The 16,458-nt window shown below is 33.8% G+C and overlaps 1 protein-coding gene across 7 annotated transcripts; it reads left to right on the top strand.

Annotated features, from left to right (window-relative positions):
* The first annotated feature begins 2,170 nt into the window (after nt 1-2,170).
* On the top strand, nt 2,171-15,636 carry LOC149578145 (uncharacterized). Of its 7 annotated transcripts, none has more exons than XR_016364230.1 (2): nt 2,171-2,459; nt 14,994-15,636. XR_016364230.1 is itself a non-coding variant. In XM_089827678.1 (2 exons), exons 1-2 carry the CDS (start codon nt 2,222-2,224, stop codon nt 12,618-12,620), a joined length of 324 nt encoding a protein of 107 aa, XP_089683804.1. In that variant the 5' UTR covers nt 2,171-2,221; the 3' UTR covers nt 12,621-12,834. The 7 variants fall into 7 exon arrangements, 6 of the variants coding, with proteins under 6 accessions (XP_089683804.1, XP_089683819.1, XP_089683814.1 ...); XM_089827678.1 differs by lacking the exon at nt 14,994-15,636 and adding an exon at nt 12,535-12,834; XM_089827693.1 differs by lacking the exon at nt 14,994-15,636 and adding an exon at nt 9,375-9,706.
* The last annotated feature ends 822 nt before the right edge of the window (nt 15,637-16,458 follow it).

Below are 16,458 nucleotides of genomic sequence, written 5' to 3'. Positions count from 1 at the left end.
TAGTGAAGACATTTCAAACATGAATTGAAACTACAAATTCGATGGCTTGCATTGATATTTATCAATATCACATATTGTTCATGTGATTATGCATATCAGTGAATATATGAACATATTCACCTGATTCAATAGCTTTCTTCTGCATGGATACAAGCAGAACTCATTGAAACAAAAAAATAAAAGAAAATGAAAATAATATGATACATACTCTTCCACGATCCCAAAAAATAGATTGTGGAGAGTTAAAAGACTTCCATCGATTTCTACGACCCTCAAAATAGTAGATATTCACATACAAATAAATTAGAAAACATATTTCTTGAGATTGCTTCCAACCAACAAATTTACTTTAAACTCAAAACCGACCAATATACTACTATTCTAAAACAAAACCATCCATAGATTCTTTCAGTTCAAAATATCAATTCAGAAGAGAAACACAAGAAATCGTATATCTAAAAAACCATCAACTCATAAAAAATTAGTAAAACTCAAAAAATACTTTCTATATCTCTTGGTATCCGATCTCCCTAAAATTATATTCCAAATTGACTTTCTTTTCATGTCTTTTATTTCTTTCCATCTGGAATATGAAACGTCAACAACCAAGAATCAAAAGCCATTTTTTTCAAATCATTGGAATCGGTCATAAGTGAGAATTTGTCACCAACTTTTTCCAGCTATTGGAAGTTTCCTATAACCATCAATTTCTAGTTGACTTAAATTATCAAACACACACAAACACTCTTAAACTGAAATAAAAACTCACTTTGTCCTAAGTGGCTACAATTGGAGAGTTTATCGAATCACTCCTCCCTTTATGCTACCACAACGTAGGACTTTATTACAAACATTATAAATTTAAAACATATGTAAAACATGACATTAAATTTCTTCATAATTTTTGTACTTCCTATAGCATTTTCAATCCTGTTAGTTCATGTAGCAGAAGTTGTCTGGTTTTCCACTGTAGCAAATAGTACTTAGCCTACCAGCAAGTACTAATAATAGGTACCATTATAAATACAATTATACGGCAAAGATTGAATGCTAAATACAACACATTGCTCTTGGTTATTACAATCAGAGGCTTTTATAATCATAATTTAATATTATGAATTCAATAATACTATTTTTTTGAATTTTTAGTTTATGTGGGAACTTGGAACATAGATATATTTTTTTGCAAAGAAGGGTGCCTTTCCAAATATAGTTATCAATTTGTTAATGAAATTGATTTGAAGTTTTCTTTCAACAATGTCAATTAGATATATGTTATCAAATTATACATTGAAAATGTAGTATAAGTTTAACATGTTTCTATTAAATAAAAAATCTTAGAATTAATTTAAAATGATTTATTGAAGAAATAATTTAAATATGAACATAAAATCAAATGGTACAAATTTAATCCACTGCATCTTCTATTTGTAATCTTATAAATTTAATCCTTGTATAATAAATGAGTAAATAACAACTTGTATTAATTCTATCTATTAAATATTATTTAAAAACCAAATATTAATAAATTAACAATACTTATAAATTAAATTATATGTAACAAGTTTTTAAAAATTAAATCTATAGTATATTAAAAAAAATCTTAAACATAAAATTTCTCTTCCACTAAATTAAACAAACAATTAATGCGACAAAACAACAAAATAAAAGGCCGTTGATAAGCGCAAATTGAAAGAAGAGAACTTTTATGCTCAAATGGCGGTCGCCCATGACGGCAAATGAATGATTACGATCTGTGCTTTTTTCAGTTTATTTTTAGCATATTTTGGATTTTATGAATTCTATAGCCGTTGAGTTTTGTTATTTCAAATTGATTCTGCTTTGATTTTTTCTTTTTCAGTTTATTTCTGCATTTTAATAAAATATTTCGTTTTCATATAAAAAACAAAACAAATCTCTTTAATATGTGATCCAGATGCCATGGTCGTTGGATTTTAGTTTTTTCAGTTTTTATTTTCATTGTTTTTTCCCATCTAGATAGAAGGTTTCTTATTTTATGGATGCCATAGCCGTTGAGATTTGTTTTTTAAAGCTGATTTCTGCTTTTTTAAATAAAAGTTCCGTTGATTTTTTTCTATTTTTCTATAAGAGTTCTATGATTTCCTCACTATATATAGAGGTACTTTGATCATTTTTCATTCATGTTTGCTGGTTTTTTTTCCTCTGATTTTGTGTTTTTCTCTTTCTTGTTTCCTTTGGCATGGCCATGCCTTTGCTTCTTTATTCTCTTTTTGCTTTTGACGTCTTCTCATTTTGTGTGTTTTATTATCTCATACTCTCTATGTTCAAATCTTCTCTAGGGTTTTTGTGTTTTATTTTGTTTCCTGTTGTATTTTATTTGAGAGTGAGGAGGTTGTGGCGAGCAGAGGAAGGACCAGAGGACTCTGTTATTTGCAACATGATACCTGCCAAGTATGCAACCGAAATAATTTCTTCAGGTGAGTACTTTGAATTGTATGCTGAGTTTTAGTGCTTTCCAGTTCTGCGATTTTGTGGTTACCACATTGCAGGTGATTATTGTATGGAATTTTCTAAATAAAATGGCATATAAACTCTAACCAGTATGATATTGAATGCATAAATATGAAATAGTTTGGTTAGTATAGGATTTTCTCTGGTGTCATAGTTTGTTTAAATTCTTATAAGAATAATCATTTCTATTGTTTTCTTTCCTCACCTATTCAATATGCAATTGAACAGAGATGTCAGATCTCAGGTTAAAAAATACCATAAACCCTGGGACCTATTGTGTAGCAAGGACTTTACAAATCTCCTTTGATTCTACTAACATCCACTAATAATATGATAATGTTATATCTCGAATAGTTCAGGGGACACCATATAAACTAGATCTTTTTCTGTGTAGCAAGGGCCTTATACAGACGTGTATATTCTAAATGTACATGGCAGTTTTGAGTGCTTCTATATGCTATTTGGTATGTGAGTGATTTTTCTGAAGTCACTTTCTTCAATTTAATGGCTGCAATCTGAATCTGATTTCCTTGATTAACTTTCGATAATGTTCCTATTTCTAGTGTTTTAAGGTACCCTGGTTTCTATTGAATATCATAAGATCAAATCCCCTGATTAAGTTTAGTTGCCATATGATATTTTTAGATTCCATAGATTACTTCATGACTCCATGATCGCTGGAGCATTTTTGCATGGTAAGAGTATTACAATTTTGGATGATTCTAAAACTAATAAATAATGCCTTTGAACATTGTTATGTCATATACACCATTACTGTTTCTAGAAAATGATACATCTCTTAAGTCATCTGGTTTTATTTAGTAACGTAATGTGAAGTACCCCTGTTTCTTATCTTATAAGTTTTAATATTTATTGGCCTTAGTCTGTCTGTATTTGATTTTGGCCTTCAACAGATTTTTCCACCAGTTTTGAGCATAACTCAATGTTAGCAGCTTATTTAATGATATTGGTAAGTTGGAATCTCGCTAGGGTAAGATAAAATAACTTCGAACCATAAATCTATGTAGTAAACAATATTAACAGAAATGTGGATCTCATTGTCTTATTATACAATATGATGTATTGTGTTTGTTATTGAGTAGGTGCATTAACAATGTAGATCATTCTCTTTCAATGATATGTGGGATTAGATTTTAAAAATGATATGCCATTCCTTAATCATAGTGAAGATTGAATGTGTGTCATGAAATCTCACTTCTTATGCTATTGCTGTATGATAGTTTCTACTCTAAATCAGTAATTAAACAAGATGCACAACTTTAAACTCTGTTTAGTTTCTTAAATAATAGCAAATAGCACTGATAGCATTATATAAACTAATCAGCCTTGTGTATTGTATATAAACTAATACAACGTCAATATGTAATTTCTATTTTTCATTGTTTGATTGATAAAGATAGATTTAATCAAGTAGACAGTAATCAGGGCGGGGGCCCTAGCTCAGTTGGCTAAATCTTCCCTGTTGCAGGGGGTTGGTCACGGGTTCTAATCTCCTCCGTCTTCATGGTACCGGTGGGCGTGTCGTGCCAATGCTACCGGTCACGTTAAAAAGTTTACCAGGCGCACTGCAGTTTATAGGGGGGCCGTGTTGCACCGATTCCTGCAGTCTTAAAAAAAAAAAAAAGTAGACAGTAATCAATTTTTCCAGATGTGGATTGTATCATTAGCTGACCACAACCATCTTTCATTTTTTAACTACTTTAAAATTAATAATGTGCATGATTATTGAAATGGAGATGTACTTCTCCTGTGAACATAGGAGAACACGGGGAGACAGAGTGTAAGGAATGTTTATTCTAAGTAGCCCTCTGTTTCAGTTTAATCATAATAATTACTTTTTTATGATCTTCAGGTCTGATTCCACTAACAATATTATAATTTTGTTTCTGAATAGTTCAAGGACATATACACCATATTGTAATGATTAGTTTTTGATGATCTTTTTGGTTCAGCAAGGGACTTATACTGATGTGTCTGGTTCTGGTTGTACATGGCTGCTCTGAGTGTTTTTATACGTTTTTTTTTCAAAACAAAAGGTCCGGGGCCTATACGAAATATATATTAAAATAAAGATATATAACAAAGGCATGGAAGCCTGGAACAGAGAAAAAAGAGGTCTTTGAAAGAAGAAGAATGACTTCCCTGAGGATATATTTCACCTTATATTAGAGCTGATTATGCAAAACTTGTGCAATCTTCATTTATGGCTTACATGATATCCGGGAAGTCAAAAATCTGTGGCATTGGCTCTAAGTGCAGTGTTCTACCATCACAGCCATGGTTTGCGAGATTGTCAACCAGTTTTTTTCCCTCATGATATGTGGGAGTGATGCAAATAGATGGGAACATTATCATAATACTCCAGATTTGGGTCATAATATATTATATGTTAGTTGCCATTGTTGCAGGATATTGGGATTTTTCTGAAGTAAATTCCTTCAGTTTAATGGTTGGAAAACCAAGGTATCCCATTACCTTGGTTTTTATTGAATATCATTGATGAAATCCCCAGATTAGAATTAATTGCCATATGATATTTTTTTGATTCTCCAGATCACTTCATGACTCCCTGATTCCTGAAGCCTATTACAAACTTCGCTGATTCTAAATCTAATAATGGCTTTGAGCGTTGTTATGTCAGGTACACCATTAGGTACTGTTTCTAGGAAATAATATTTCTCTCTAAGTCATTTGGTTTTATTTAATGGTGATAATGTGATGATAATGTGAAGTGCCCCTGTTTCTTGATCAGCTTATAGATTTTCATATTTATTGGTCATAGTTTGTATTTGATTTCATCTATCAGTTTTGAGCATAACTCAACATTAGCATCTCTAATTAAAGATCAGTAAGTTGGAATTTTGCTAGGGTAAGAAACAATAACTTCAAATCATATTTCTTAAGTACCAAACAATTCAAATCATATTTCTTATGTACTAAACAATACTAATAGAAATGTGGATCTCATTCTCCCATTGTACGTATTTTGTGTTTGTTATTGAGGTGTATTAACATTGTAGATTGCTCCAATGAACTCATCCTCTTTCAAAGTCCACTGCATGTATCTGGAAAATGGAATTCATTTACATCAAAGATGCGTGGATTAGACTTTTAAAATGACAGGTCATCCCTTAATCATAGTGAAGATTGAAGATTGAATGTATTTCATGACAATCCACGTCTTACTCTATTATTGTGTGATAGTTTCTAATCTCTAAACAAGATGCACAACTCTAAACTCTTTTTAGTTTTGAATCTAAATAGAACCTTAAATAATAGCAAATAGCACTGATGGAATTAAATAAATCAATCAGCCTTGTGCAGTTGTATCATTAGCGGGTCACTTGAATGCCACTTTAATTCAACTAAGCTCTTGACTTTGGTGAGACCTCACAAACTTTAATGCTTATATAATAAGGGTTTTCAGAAACCTACAAGTGGAAGCAACCAAGAATATCACCAAAAATCTTTACCCGAAACCTATAGATAACCTCTGGCAGTTGGATCAGTCAAATCTACAAAAAAGAGCAGAAACTTTTAAGCTTACACCATGAGCTTTCTTTTCATTGATTTTGTTATGGAAACTTATCATTATCTCCTCTGTTTTCATGTACTGCCACAAGTTTACAAACTAAATAATCTTTCCTACGTTACCCTTATAAACTTATTTCAGCTTGGTAGATTTGGGTTTTTAACGCTGTCTTGGAAGCATTAACAGAGATAGTACAGATGTGCGAATCCTTAGAAGGTAGATACGATACTGTTTAAATTTTAAAACAATTTACAACAGTACAATGATTTTGTGGAATGAGTTCAGTGCCCTGCTTCCTCTCCTATCCTCATGCTTTTGCTATTTGAATCTGCATTTTCATTTTCCTTTTGTCTTGACATACTTAACAAAATTCTCCAATCCATAACGTTTTGATGTACATCCATTTTTCGTTTTGATGTACAAGTTGCATTTGTTTATAATCTTTTACAAATATTTTTAATGGATCCATTTTGTGTGCATCCTACAACCATGGTGTCTCTCAAAGGCATTTTGTCAAAATTCTCGTGCCATTCTTGTTAGTCCAGCTATTTAGGTACGAAATAGACTCTAGGAGGGGTTATGGAGTTTAGATTTACACAACCATTTCAATAAAGCTAGTTTATGCACATCAGCGATCCTGGTAATCTTTAGGATTAAATTCCTTGGAAGTGTTACTTTTCTGCTTTCACTGACAATGCTTATGCCATCAATTTGATGTAATTATACCTATGCCTTTGTTCCTTTTAATGGATTCACTGGATCAAGTTCAACAGCTCGGGAAACAAGATCAACAGATGCTTTCAGAACATCAATTTTGTCAAATAACAACCAGTCAATTCTTGCTCCAATTGGGTTTGAATATCCATAGTGAGATGGTAGGGTTTAAGCTCGTAGATATGGCTCTGGCCTCATTGATCCTTTGAATATGATGCAGCCAAGGTTACAATATTGCAGCTTTGCACTTGGTGACAGGAGAAAATGTCTGCTCCTCCAGTGTAACTTAGAATAGTGAGACAATTCAATTATCATCACTCCATGATGGTTTTTCCTAAGAAAACACATTGTTTTCTATTAAATTTTCCAGAATAGTGTCTAATGTACGACCTACAGATTGTACATAACAGTCTGTGATAATTGCAACTTCTGGAATGAATGTGGAGGTAACACCAGATACCATCTTTCAAATCCCTCAACCAAAAGTTGCCTTATATTATAAATGTTAGTGGTGGAGGTCTATGCATGGAAACCATGCTAGTAGAGGTGCAAGTGCAGTGTAATAAGTGCAATTGTTGGATTATCTTTTTTGTTAAGAGCATGGTATTAGTTTGATTATTAGTTTTAACTTGTACTGATATTGTTGGATATCTCTGTTGTTAGGAGAATGGTATTAGTTTGATTATTAGTTTTAACTTGTACTGATATTGTTGGATATCTCTTTTGTTAGGAGCATTGGTATTAGTTTGATTATTAGTTTTAACTTGTACTAATATTGTTGGATATCTCTTTTGTTAAGAGCATTGGTATTAGTTTGATTGTTAGTTTTAACTTGTACTGATGGAATCTTAATGATTGATCATTTATTATAGATGCTATTATCATAAAGAATGACATTAAAGATGAGTTAATATATCAATTGATGAGCTTAAGGGGCTTTCTAATGAATGGTTCATAAGGCACAACACTTGGTGAAGGTTTTGCAAATGGGGTTGCAAGCTTTGGGTTTAACTATGGAGGAAACTCTGTAGTTAAGCGCGCTCAGGCTGGAGTAGTACTGGGATGGGTGACCTCCAGGGAAGTCCCGGTGCTTCACCCCTGTGAGCATCACCTAGATCCAATGAGTGCTAAGTGTTCCATTTATTCTCATGAGAGATGGATTCATGTTGAATCACTACTCATGAAATATGGGTCATCGAGTTTGACTCAAAAATCACACAGTTAAACCCTGATATTCATATCACAATTTGACTAGCTGTGGAAATTATCTCCTACTTATCAATTGATGAGCTTAAGGGGCTTTCTAATGAATGGTTCATAAGGCACAACACTTCGTGAAGGTTTTGCAAATGGGGTTGCAAGCTTTGGGTTTAACTATGGAGGAAACTCTGTAGTTAAGCGCGCTCAGGCTGGAGTAGTACTTGGATGGGTGACCTCCCGGGAAGTCCCGGTGCTTCACCCCTGTGAGCATCACCTAGATCCAATGAGTGCTAAGTGTTCCATTTATTCTCATGAGAGAGGGATTCATGTTGAATCACTACTCATGAAATATGGGTCATCGAGTTTGACTCAAAAATCACACAGTTAAACCCTGATATTCATATCACAATTTGACTAGCTGTGGAAATTATCTCCTACTTATCAATTGATAAGCTTAAGGGGCTTTCTAATGAATGGTTCATAAGGCACAACACTTGGTGAAGGTTTTGCAAATGGGGTTGCAAGCTTTGGGTTTAACTATGGAGGAAACTCTGTAGTTAAGCGCACTCAGGCTGGAGTAGTACTGGGATGGGTGACCTCCCGGGAAGTCCCGGTGCTTCACCCCTGTGAGCATCACCTAGATCCAATGAGTGCTAAGTGTTCCATTTATTCTCATGAGAGATGGATTCATGTTGAATCACTACTCATGAAATATGGGTCATCGAGTTTGACTCAAAAATCACACAGTTAAACCCTGATATTCATATCACAATTTGACTAGCTGTGGAAATTATCTCCTACTTATCAATTGATGAGCTTAAGGGGCTTTCTAATGAATGGTTCATAAGGCACAACACTTGGTGAAGGTTTTGCAAATGGGGTTGCAAGCTTTGGGTTTAACTATGGAGGAAACTTTGTAGTTAAGCACGCTCAGGCTGGAGTAGTACTGGGATGGGTGACCTCCCGGGAAGTCCCGGTGCTTCACCCCTGTGAGCATCACCTAGATCCAATGAGTGCTAAGTGTTCCATTTATTCTCATGAGAGATGGATTCATGTTGAATCACTACTCATGAAATATGGGTCATCGAGTTTGACTCAAAAATCACACAGTTAAACCCTGATATTCATATCACAATTTGACTAGCTGTGGAAATTATCTCCTACTTATTAATATATTTGATTTAAAATAGTTGGCTTTTTATCGCAAAATCACAATTTGACTTGCTGTAGAAAATATCTCTTATACATCCTCAAATTTACATTCAAATTACTCCTGCATAACTTAAGCCCCACCTTATTAAAAATCATTTTAGAATCTAGAATGAAGTGTCCTGCCTATTTTCTCTTGTTTCAAACAAAGTTACTTCCACATGTTCGAAGAGTTTTCCTGCATTCTCTATTTTGCCCAAGGCAGATTTCATCTCTGCCCCGATTCTGGCTTCTGGGGATGTTTTGTAAGAGATTGCTAATGGGCCTTTGCTGGAGATTTTCCCCTCATCTATGTACGTACTTGGTGGAGGTGGGGTTGCTTTGGAGGGGTCTAATGTTGTTGCTGCAAAGTGCACCATAGAGACATGTCTCTTCATTATTTATGAGTCTTCAAATCTGCATTTGGAACACACCAATATATGGCAGTGTTATTACATTTGCAGAAATGATCCCTGTTAATATGGTATCAGAGCCAACTGCAAATGTAACAAAGAAGATACAAAGAAAACAAGAAGTTGATAAAGCAATAGGAATCCATGTAAGTTGTCAAACATCCAACGTGTTCAAACTCCTTAGCAGGAAGGAAAACATAGGAATAAAAGAGCATTAAGAAAAGAACAATCACTAAAGATGTGGGAAGAATACAGACAATATAAAAGTGCATATCAAGGAATTATTGGCCTAACATAACAAACATCTCATTGCTATAATTCAAAGATTTTAATTACTTGCCCTCCTGGGGGAAAGAAATTGATGTTTTGATGGTTATATGAATTAAATAATTGTACATGTGTATTATACAAGAGCCATGAACTAATAGGGAAAGTGTATGCAAGGGCTTAGTATTGTTTTTGAAACCTCATTAGTGATGAACCATGTCCAACATTTATCTCATAGACAGGATGAATCGGGCAACATGTCAGATCAAACATTGCACTGAGCTAGTACCCACTCAAACCTGGATGACACAAGATGAGCATAAGTCAAAATAAACTAGATTGGGTATCACTAGCATATCAGGTGAGTGTACAATATCAATAATCAATACTACACAAACATTGCAAGTGGCTTCTACAACCTTCAAAATAGAGTGAGTGATTAAGAGTTGAGGTACAACAACCAACTTAGCATTGGGAGATCGATCAACTTGTACTGATATTGTTGGATATCTCTTTTGTTAGGAGCATTGGTATTAGTTTGATTATTAGTTTTAGGTTGTACTGATATTGTTGGATATCTCTTCTGTTAGGAGCATTGGTATTAGTTTGATTAGTAGTTTTAACTTGTACTAATGTTGTTGGATATCTCTTCTATTAGGAGCATTGGTATTAGTTTGATTATTAGTTTTAACTTGTACTACTATTGTTGGATATCTCTTTTGTTAGGAGCATTGGTATTAGTTTGATTATTAGTTTTAACTTGTACTAATGATATCATAATGATCAATCATTTATTATAGACACTATTATCATAAAGAATGACATTAAAGATGGGTTAATATTGATTTAAAATAGTTGACCTTTTATAGAAAAATCACAATTTGACTTGCTGTAGAAAATATCTCTTATATATCCTCAAATTTACATTCAACTTACTCCTACATAACTTAAACCCCACCTTATTAAAAATTATTTTAGAATCCCAAATGGAGTGTCCCACCTATTTTCTCCCGTTTCAAACAAAGTTACTCCCGCATGTTTGAAGGGTTTTCCTGCATTCTCAATTTTTTTTGAGGCAGATTTCATCTCTGCTCCGATTTCGGCTTTTGGGGATGTTTTGTAGGGGATTGCTAATGGGCCTTTGCTGGAGATTTTTCCCTCATCTACTTACGTGCTTGGTGGAGGTGGGGTTGCTTTGGAGGGGTCTAATGTTGCCACTACAAAGTGCACCTCATCAAAGTGCACCATAGAGACATGTCTCTTCATGAAACATGATGAGACGTCTTCTCCTCTCATATTTATGAGTCTTCAAATCTGCATTTGGAACATACCAATATATGGCAATGTATTACATTTGTAGAAATGATCCTCATTACTCAATATGGTATCAAAGCCAACTGCAAATGTAACAAGGAAGATACAAAGAAAACAAGAAGTTGATAAAGCAATAGGAATCCATGTAAGTTGTCAAACATCCAACGTGTTCAAACTCCTTAGCAACAAGGAAAACATAGGAATAAAAGAGCATTGAGAAAAGAATAATCACTGAAGATGTGGGAATAATCCACGCAATATAAAAGTGCATATGAAGGAATTATTGGCCTAACATAACAAACATCTCGTTGTTATAATTCAAAAATTTTAATTACTTGCCCTCTCGTGGGGAATGAAATTGATGTTTTGATGGTTATATGAATTAAAAAATTGTACGTGTGTATTATACAAGAGCCATGAACTAATAGGGAAAGTGTATGCAAGGACTTAGTATTGTTTTGGAAACCTCATTGGTGATGAACCTTTTCCAACATTTATTTCATAGCTAGGACGAATCAGGCAACATGTCAGATCAAACATTGCACTGAGCTAGTACTCACGCAAACCTGGATCACACGAGATGAGCACAAGTCAAAATAAACCAGATTGGGTATCACTGGCATATTAGGTGAGTGTACAATATCAACAATCAATACTACACAAAGGTTGCAAGTGGCTTCTACAACCTTCAAAATAGAGTGAGTGATTAAGAGTTGAGGTACAACAACCAACTTAGCATTGGGAGATTGATCAACTTGTACTGATATTGTTGGATATCTCTTTTTTTAGGAGCATTGGTATTAGTTTGATTATTAGTTTTAATTTGTACTGATATTGTTGGATATATCTTCTATTAGGAGCATTGGTATTAGTTTGAATATTAGTTTTAACTTGTACTGATATTGTTGGATATCTCTTCTATTAGGAGCATTGGTATTAGTTTGATTATTAGTTTTAAATTGTACTACTATTGTTGGATATCTCTTTTGTTAGGAGCATTGGTATTAGTTTGATTATTAGTTTTAACTTGTATTGATGGGATCGTAATGATCAATCATTTATTATAGACACTATTATCATAAAGAATGACATTAAAGATGGGTTAATATATTTGATTTAAAATAGTTGACCTTTTATAGCAAAATCACAAATTGACTTGTCATAGAAAATATCTCTTATATATCCTCAAATTTACATTCAACTTACTCATGCATAACTTAAACCCCACCTTATTAAAAATTATTTCAGAATCCCAAATGGAGTGTCCCGCCTATTTTCTCTCATTTCAAACAAAGTTACTCCTGCGTGTTCAAGGGTTTTCCTGCATTCTCAATTTTCTCCGAGGCAGATTTCATCTCTGCTCTGATTTTTGCTTCTGGGGATGTTTTGTAGGGGACTGCTTATGGGCCGTTGCTAGAGATTTTGCCCTCATCTACTTACATGCTTGGTGGAGGTGGGTTTGCTTTGGAGGGGTCTAATGTTGCCACTGCAAAGTACACCTCATCAAAGTGCACCATAGAGACATGTCTTCTCCTCTCATATTTATGAGTCTTCAAATCTGCATTTGGAACATACCAATATATGGCAATGTATTACATTTGTAGAAACGATCCTTGTTACTCAATATTGTATCAGAGCCAACTGCAAATGTAACAAAGAAGATACAAAGAAAAAAAGAAGTTGATAAAGCAATAGGAATACATGTAAGCTGTCAAATGTCCAACGTGTTCAAACTCCTTAGCAACAAGGACAATATAGGAATAAAAGAGCATTGAGAAAAGAATAATCACTAAAGATGTGGGAATAATCCATGCAATATAAAAGTGCATATGAAGGAATTATTGGCCTAACATAACAAACATCTCATTGTTATAATTCAAAGATTTTAATTACTTGCTCTCTCGTGGGGAAAGAAATTGATGTTTTGATGGTAATATGAATAAAATAATTGTACATGTGTATTATACAAGAGCCATGAACTAGCAGGGAAAGTGTATGCAAGGGATTGTTTTGGAAACCTCATTGGTGATGAACCATTTCCAACATTTATCTCATAGCCAGGATGAATCAGGCAACATGTTAGATCAAACATTGCACTGAGCCAATACTCATGCAAACGCGGATCAAACGAGATGAGCACAAGTCAAAATAAATCAGATTGGGTATCACTGGCATATCAGGTGAGTGTACAATATCAAATATCAACACTACACAAAGGTTGCAAGTTGCTTCTACAACCTTTGAAATAGAGTGAGTGATTAAGAGTTGAGGTACAACAACCTAGCATTGGGAGATCGATCAACATCCAAACTCTATGTCAGTGAATGAGATATACAATCAGCGCTTAGAATTAACAATATCTACATTAGAAGAATCAATGTTACTCTTTTATAATACTAATATTTGTAAGAATGAGGAGGAGGATTATAGTGATGAATTTCCCAAAATTACTGCCAAAGATGGTGAGTTACGACTCTCAAAGGAGCATTAGGAGAGAGACTGATTGAAGCAATCCTAAAATGATATTATAATGATTATAACATATGTCTCATAGAAGGGAAAGATGTGATTTAGAAACCCTTAATTTGAAGTTGTGTACAATTTAATAATCTAGGTATGATTGTTAAGAAGATATATATCAAGTGATGAAGTATGAAGAATGGAGTTTGGAAGGAAATACTATTGTCATTATACCAGGAAGTAACAAATGTCACAACAATGAAAGCATGACTGAACATTGTAAAACATTCATCTAGGAAGAATATATATAACTATTAAACCTTGAAAGGTGATCGAGTGAATTTCCAAGAAGGATTCAAACTCTAGGTAAGAATAATAAGTATATGCTCATAATTCCCAATAAGAAATTTCACAACAAAATAAATTATAAAGTGTAAGATTTTTAAAGGGAAAAGATCAATATGTGGAAAGAACAATATCGACTTTATGATCACTATAGTGAAAATTTCCATACAACATGTATATGAACCTTTATTGAAAGAAATTGTAACGAGGATACAAAGATAAGTTTTTATCCTAAGTATTTCATTTATCTATTCACGAGTAGTTTCTCCCTTAATTGTATCTCTATATGTACTATAAGTGTTATTTCCCTTGATCTTTTCTACGGATGCTCTTATAGGAAAATGAGGATTGATATTAGATTAAGAGGGAGTTTTGACACACTGTAAGAAGCATCATTAGATGAAGAGCTCAAAAGACAAATGTTTAGAGGGAGTCTAAAACATTTGTCTGAAAGAGAGAATGGAGGATATGTTTTAATTGATCTTTGAAGATCTTGATCATATCATAATAAGAGGGAGTTTTGACTTCATAATGCATGTAACTAGATGATTTAATGGGCCTACCCCATGTCTACATAGTATCAATGATATAAGGATTAAAGAAGGTTGAGGAGGACACTTAAATTTTCAATCACTTGGAAAGATTAATGTGTTGGAACATGGGTATAGAACCAAAGTAGAAATGCAAGGACCATCACAATAGGACTAAATAGGAATATAATTCATCTACTAGTGGAAGTGATGTTCTTTTCAAAGTTGTCGAACTAGACTATTCGATGGTTCAAATTAATAATAATGAAGCATATGGGAATTCTACATTATAGGGTGGGCTGAATGATTACTTTAACCAATGTTTCATTCTCCATTGGAGGCATTTTTTGATTTGATGTATATGGACCTTCATTTGAATAACTTATATCAAGGATGTTGATTTATAGATAAGTATTTATTATCTCTGAGTATTACACTTGTTTATTATAGTCTCTTTCTTATATGTATGAATAACAAGAATCTTGTGCCTTGATGTACTTTTGTACCATTTGGTAGTCTGCAGGGATGCTCTTGCACGAAGAAAGGAATGGTGCATTAGGACATGACTATGTGAGATGAGTATCCTTCTATATTAAGAGAGAATTTGAAGAGCTTAGAAGATTGATACTCAAAGGAAGTCTAAAAATACATGTGTGTGGCCACATGATTCTGATGGGCCTACCCATGTGTACATCATGAGGAAATAGTGACTTATCACCAAAATGTTAGAAGATTGATATCTTGGCCACATGATTCTGATGTTCCTACCCATGTGTACATCATGAGGAAATAATGACTTATCACCAAAATGTTAGAAGATTGATATCAGATTTAGAGGGAGTCCAACAAACATCCTTGGGCAGCGAGAGCCTCCAAGAGAGTAACTACAAGACCTGACTTCCCAAGGATCATTGTTTAGATGGAGAATTTTGAGGTACAATCCCTTATAGATGATAACTTCTCTATGAGGGAGAAGTTCTAAGTGAAATTCCTTGTAATGTATTCTCCTTTGTAAGAAAGAAGTTGAGGTGAAAGCCCTTGTTCCACCCTCTGACTTAGTTCATGGTGGTTACTATTTTGCATATGTGGATTATGGCATGAAAGGTGACAATATTTCATTGATTTATAAATTTGGAGGGTCTCTATTGTAAGGTGACAATCGTATCAATAGCTTGATTTGTTATCATGATACAATACATTAAGTTATTATCTTAGAGTGTCAGTAGTTATGATAACGAACGTATCATGATCAAACTACACTAACTTGTTGTCTCAGAGTGCCAGAGATCATGATACTTGTCATGATAGAGTTCATGACATGTTGATTACTAATTTTTTGGAATTTATAGTCAAAACAAGTTTTGAGGGGACCCAAAACCCCAAACAACTAAAAAGATATCCAATAAATAGTTCACTAGGTTTTACCAGGACTTGGAACCTATAATATTAGCAAAAAGCCCAAACCTAGGTTTTACAAGGACCTAGAACCTAAATAGTAGCAAACATAGATAATAAAGCTTGAAAAGGAAAATATAGAAGAAGCAACCAAGAAATAGAGCCAGGGTTAAATAACTAAACCATTAACCAAAACATGCAGCTAAAGAGAAAGAAAATACTTGAGCTCCTCTACAACCTTAGTCATGTCTTTGGCAATATCAACAACTTCCTGAAGGGGACCTTCATCAAGTTAGACATGAGCAACTTCAATGGCCCTTTTTGTACTCAGCCTAGTTCTCCTACTTGGTCCACCAGTCATTTGGGTAGGCATAGAGGAAATGATTTCCTCATTGCTCCTCCTTCGAATGCTAGTCACCGCCACACAAAGACTAGAAGTAATCATGTCCATATGTTGGTCCCTATCCTTTACCAGTTGCCTCAACCCAACTTCATAGGTTATCAAATTTTCAAGAATGCTCCTGAATTTTCTCTCTAGCTTGATCCTTTTAGTTTTTTAATTATCCAGTCTCTTCTGTAGATCTTT

The sequence above is a fragment of the Cupressus sempervirens genome, chromosome 1, assembly GCF_028749045.1.
Source record: "Cupressus sempervirens isolate cs-2001-9-10 chromosome 1, ASM2874904v1, whole genome shotgun sequence".
NCBI classification, from domain to species: domain Eukaryota; kingdom Viridiplantae; phylum Streptophyta; class Pinopsida; order Cupressales; family Cupressaceae; genus Cupressus; species Cupressus sempervirens.
This window is presented reverse-complemented; position numbering and strand designations above follow the sequence as displayed.

Excerpts from the sequence above, each read along its gene's own strand:
- LOC149578145 (XM_089827678.1), top strand. The coding sequence starts at position 2,222 with ATGGCCATGCCTTTGCTTCTTTATTCTCTTTTTGCTTTTGACGTCTTC. Across the intron at positions 2,460-12,534 it reads AACCGAAATAATTTCTTCAG|GGGACTGCTTATGGGCCGTT; the intron begins GTGAGTACTTTG and ends GATGTTTTGTAG.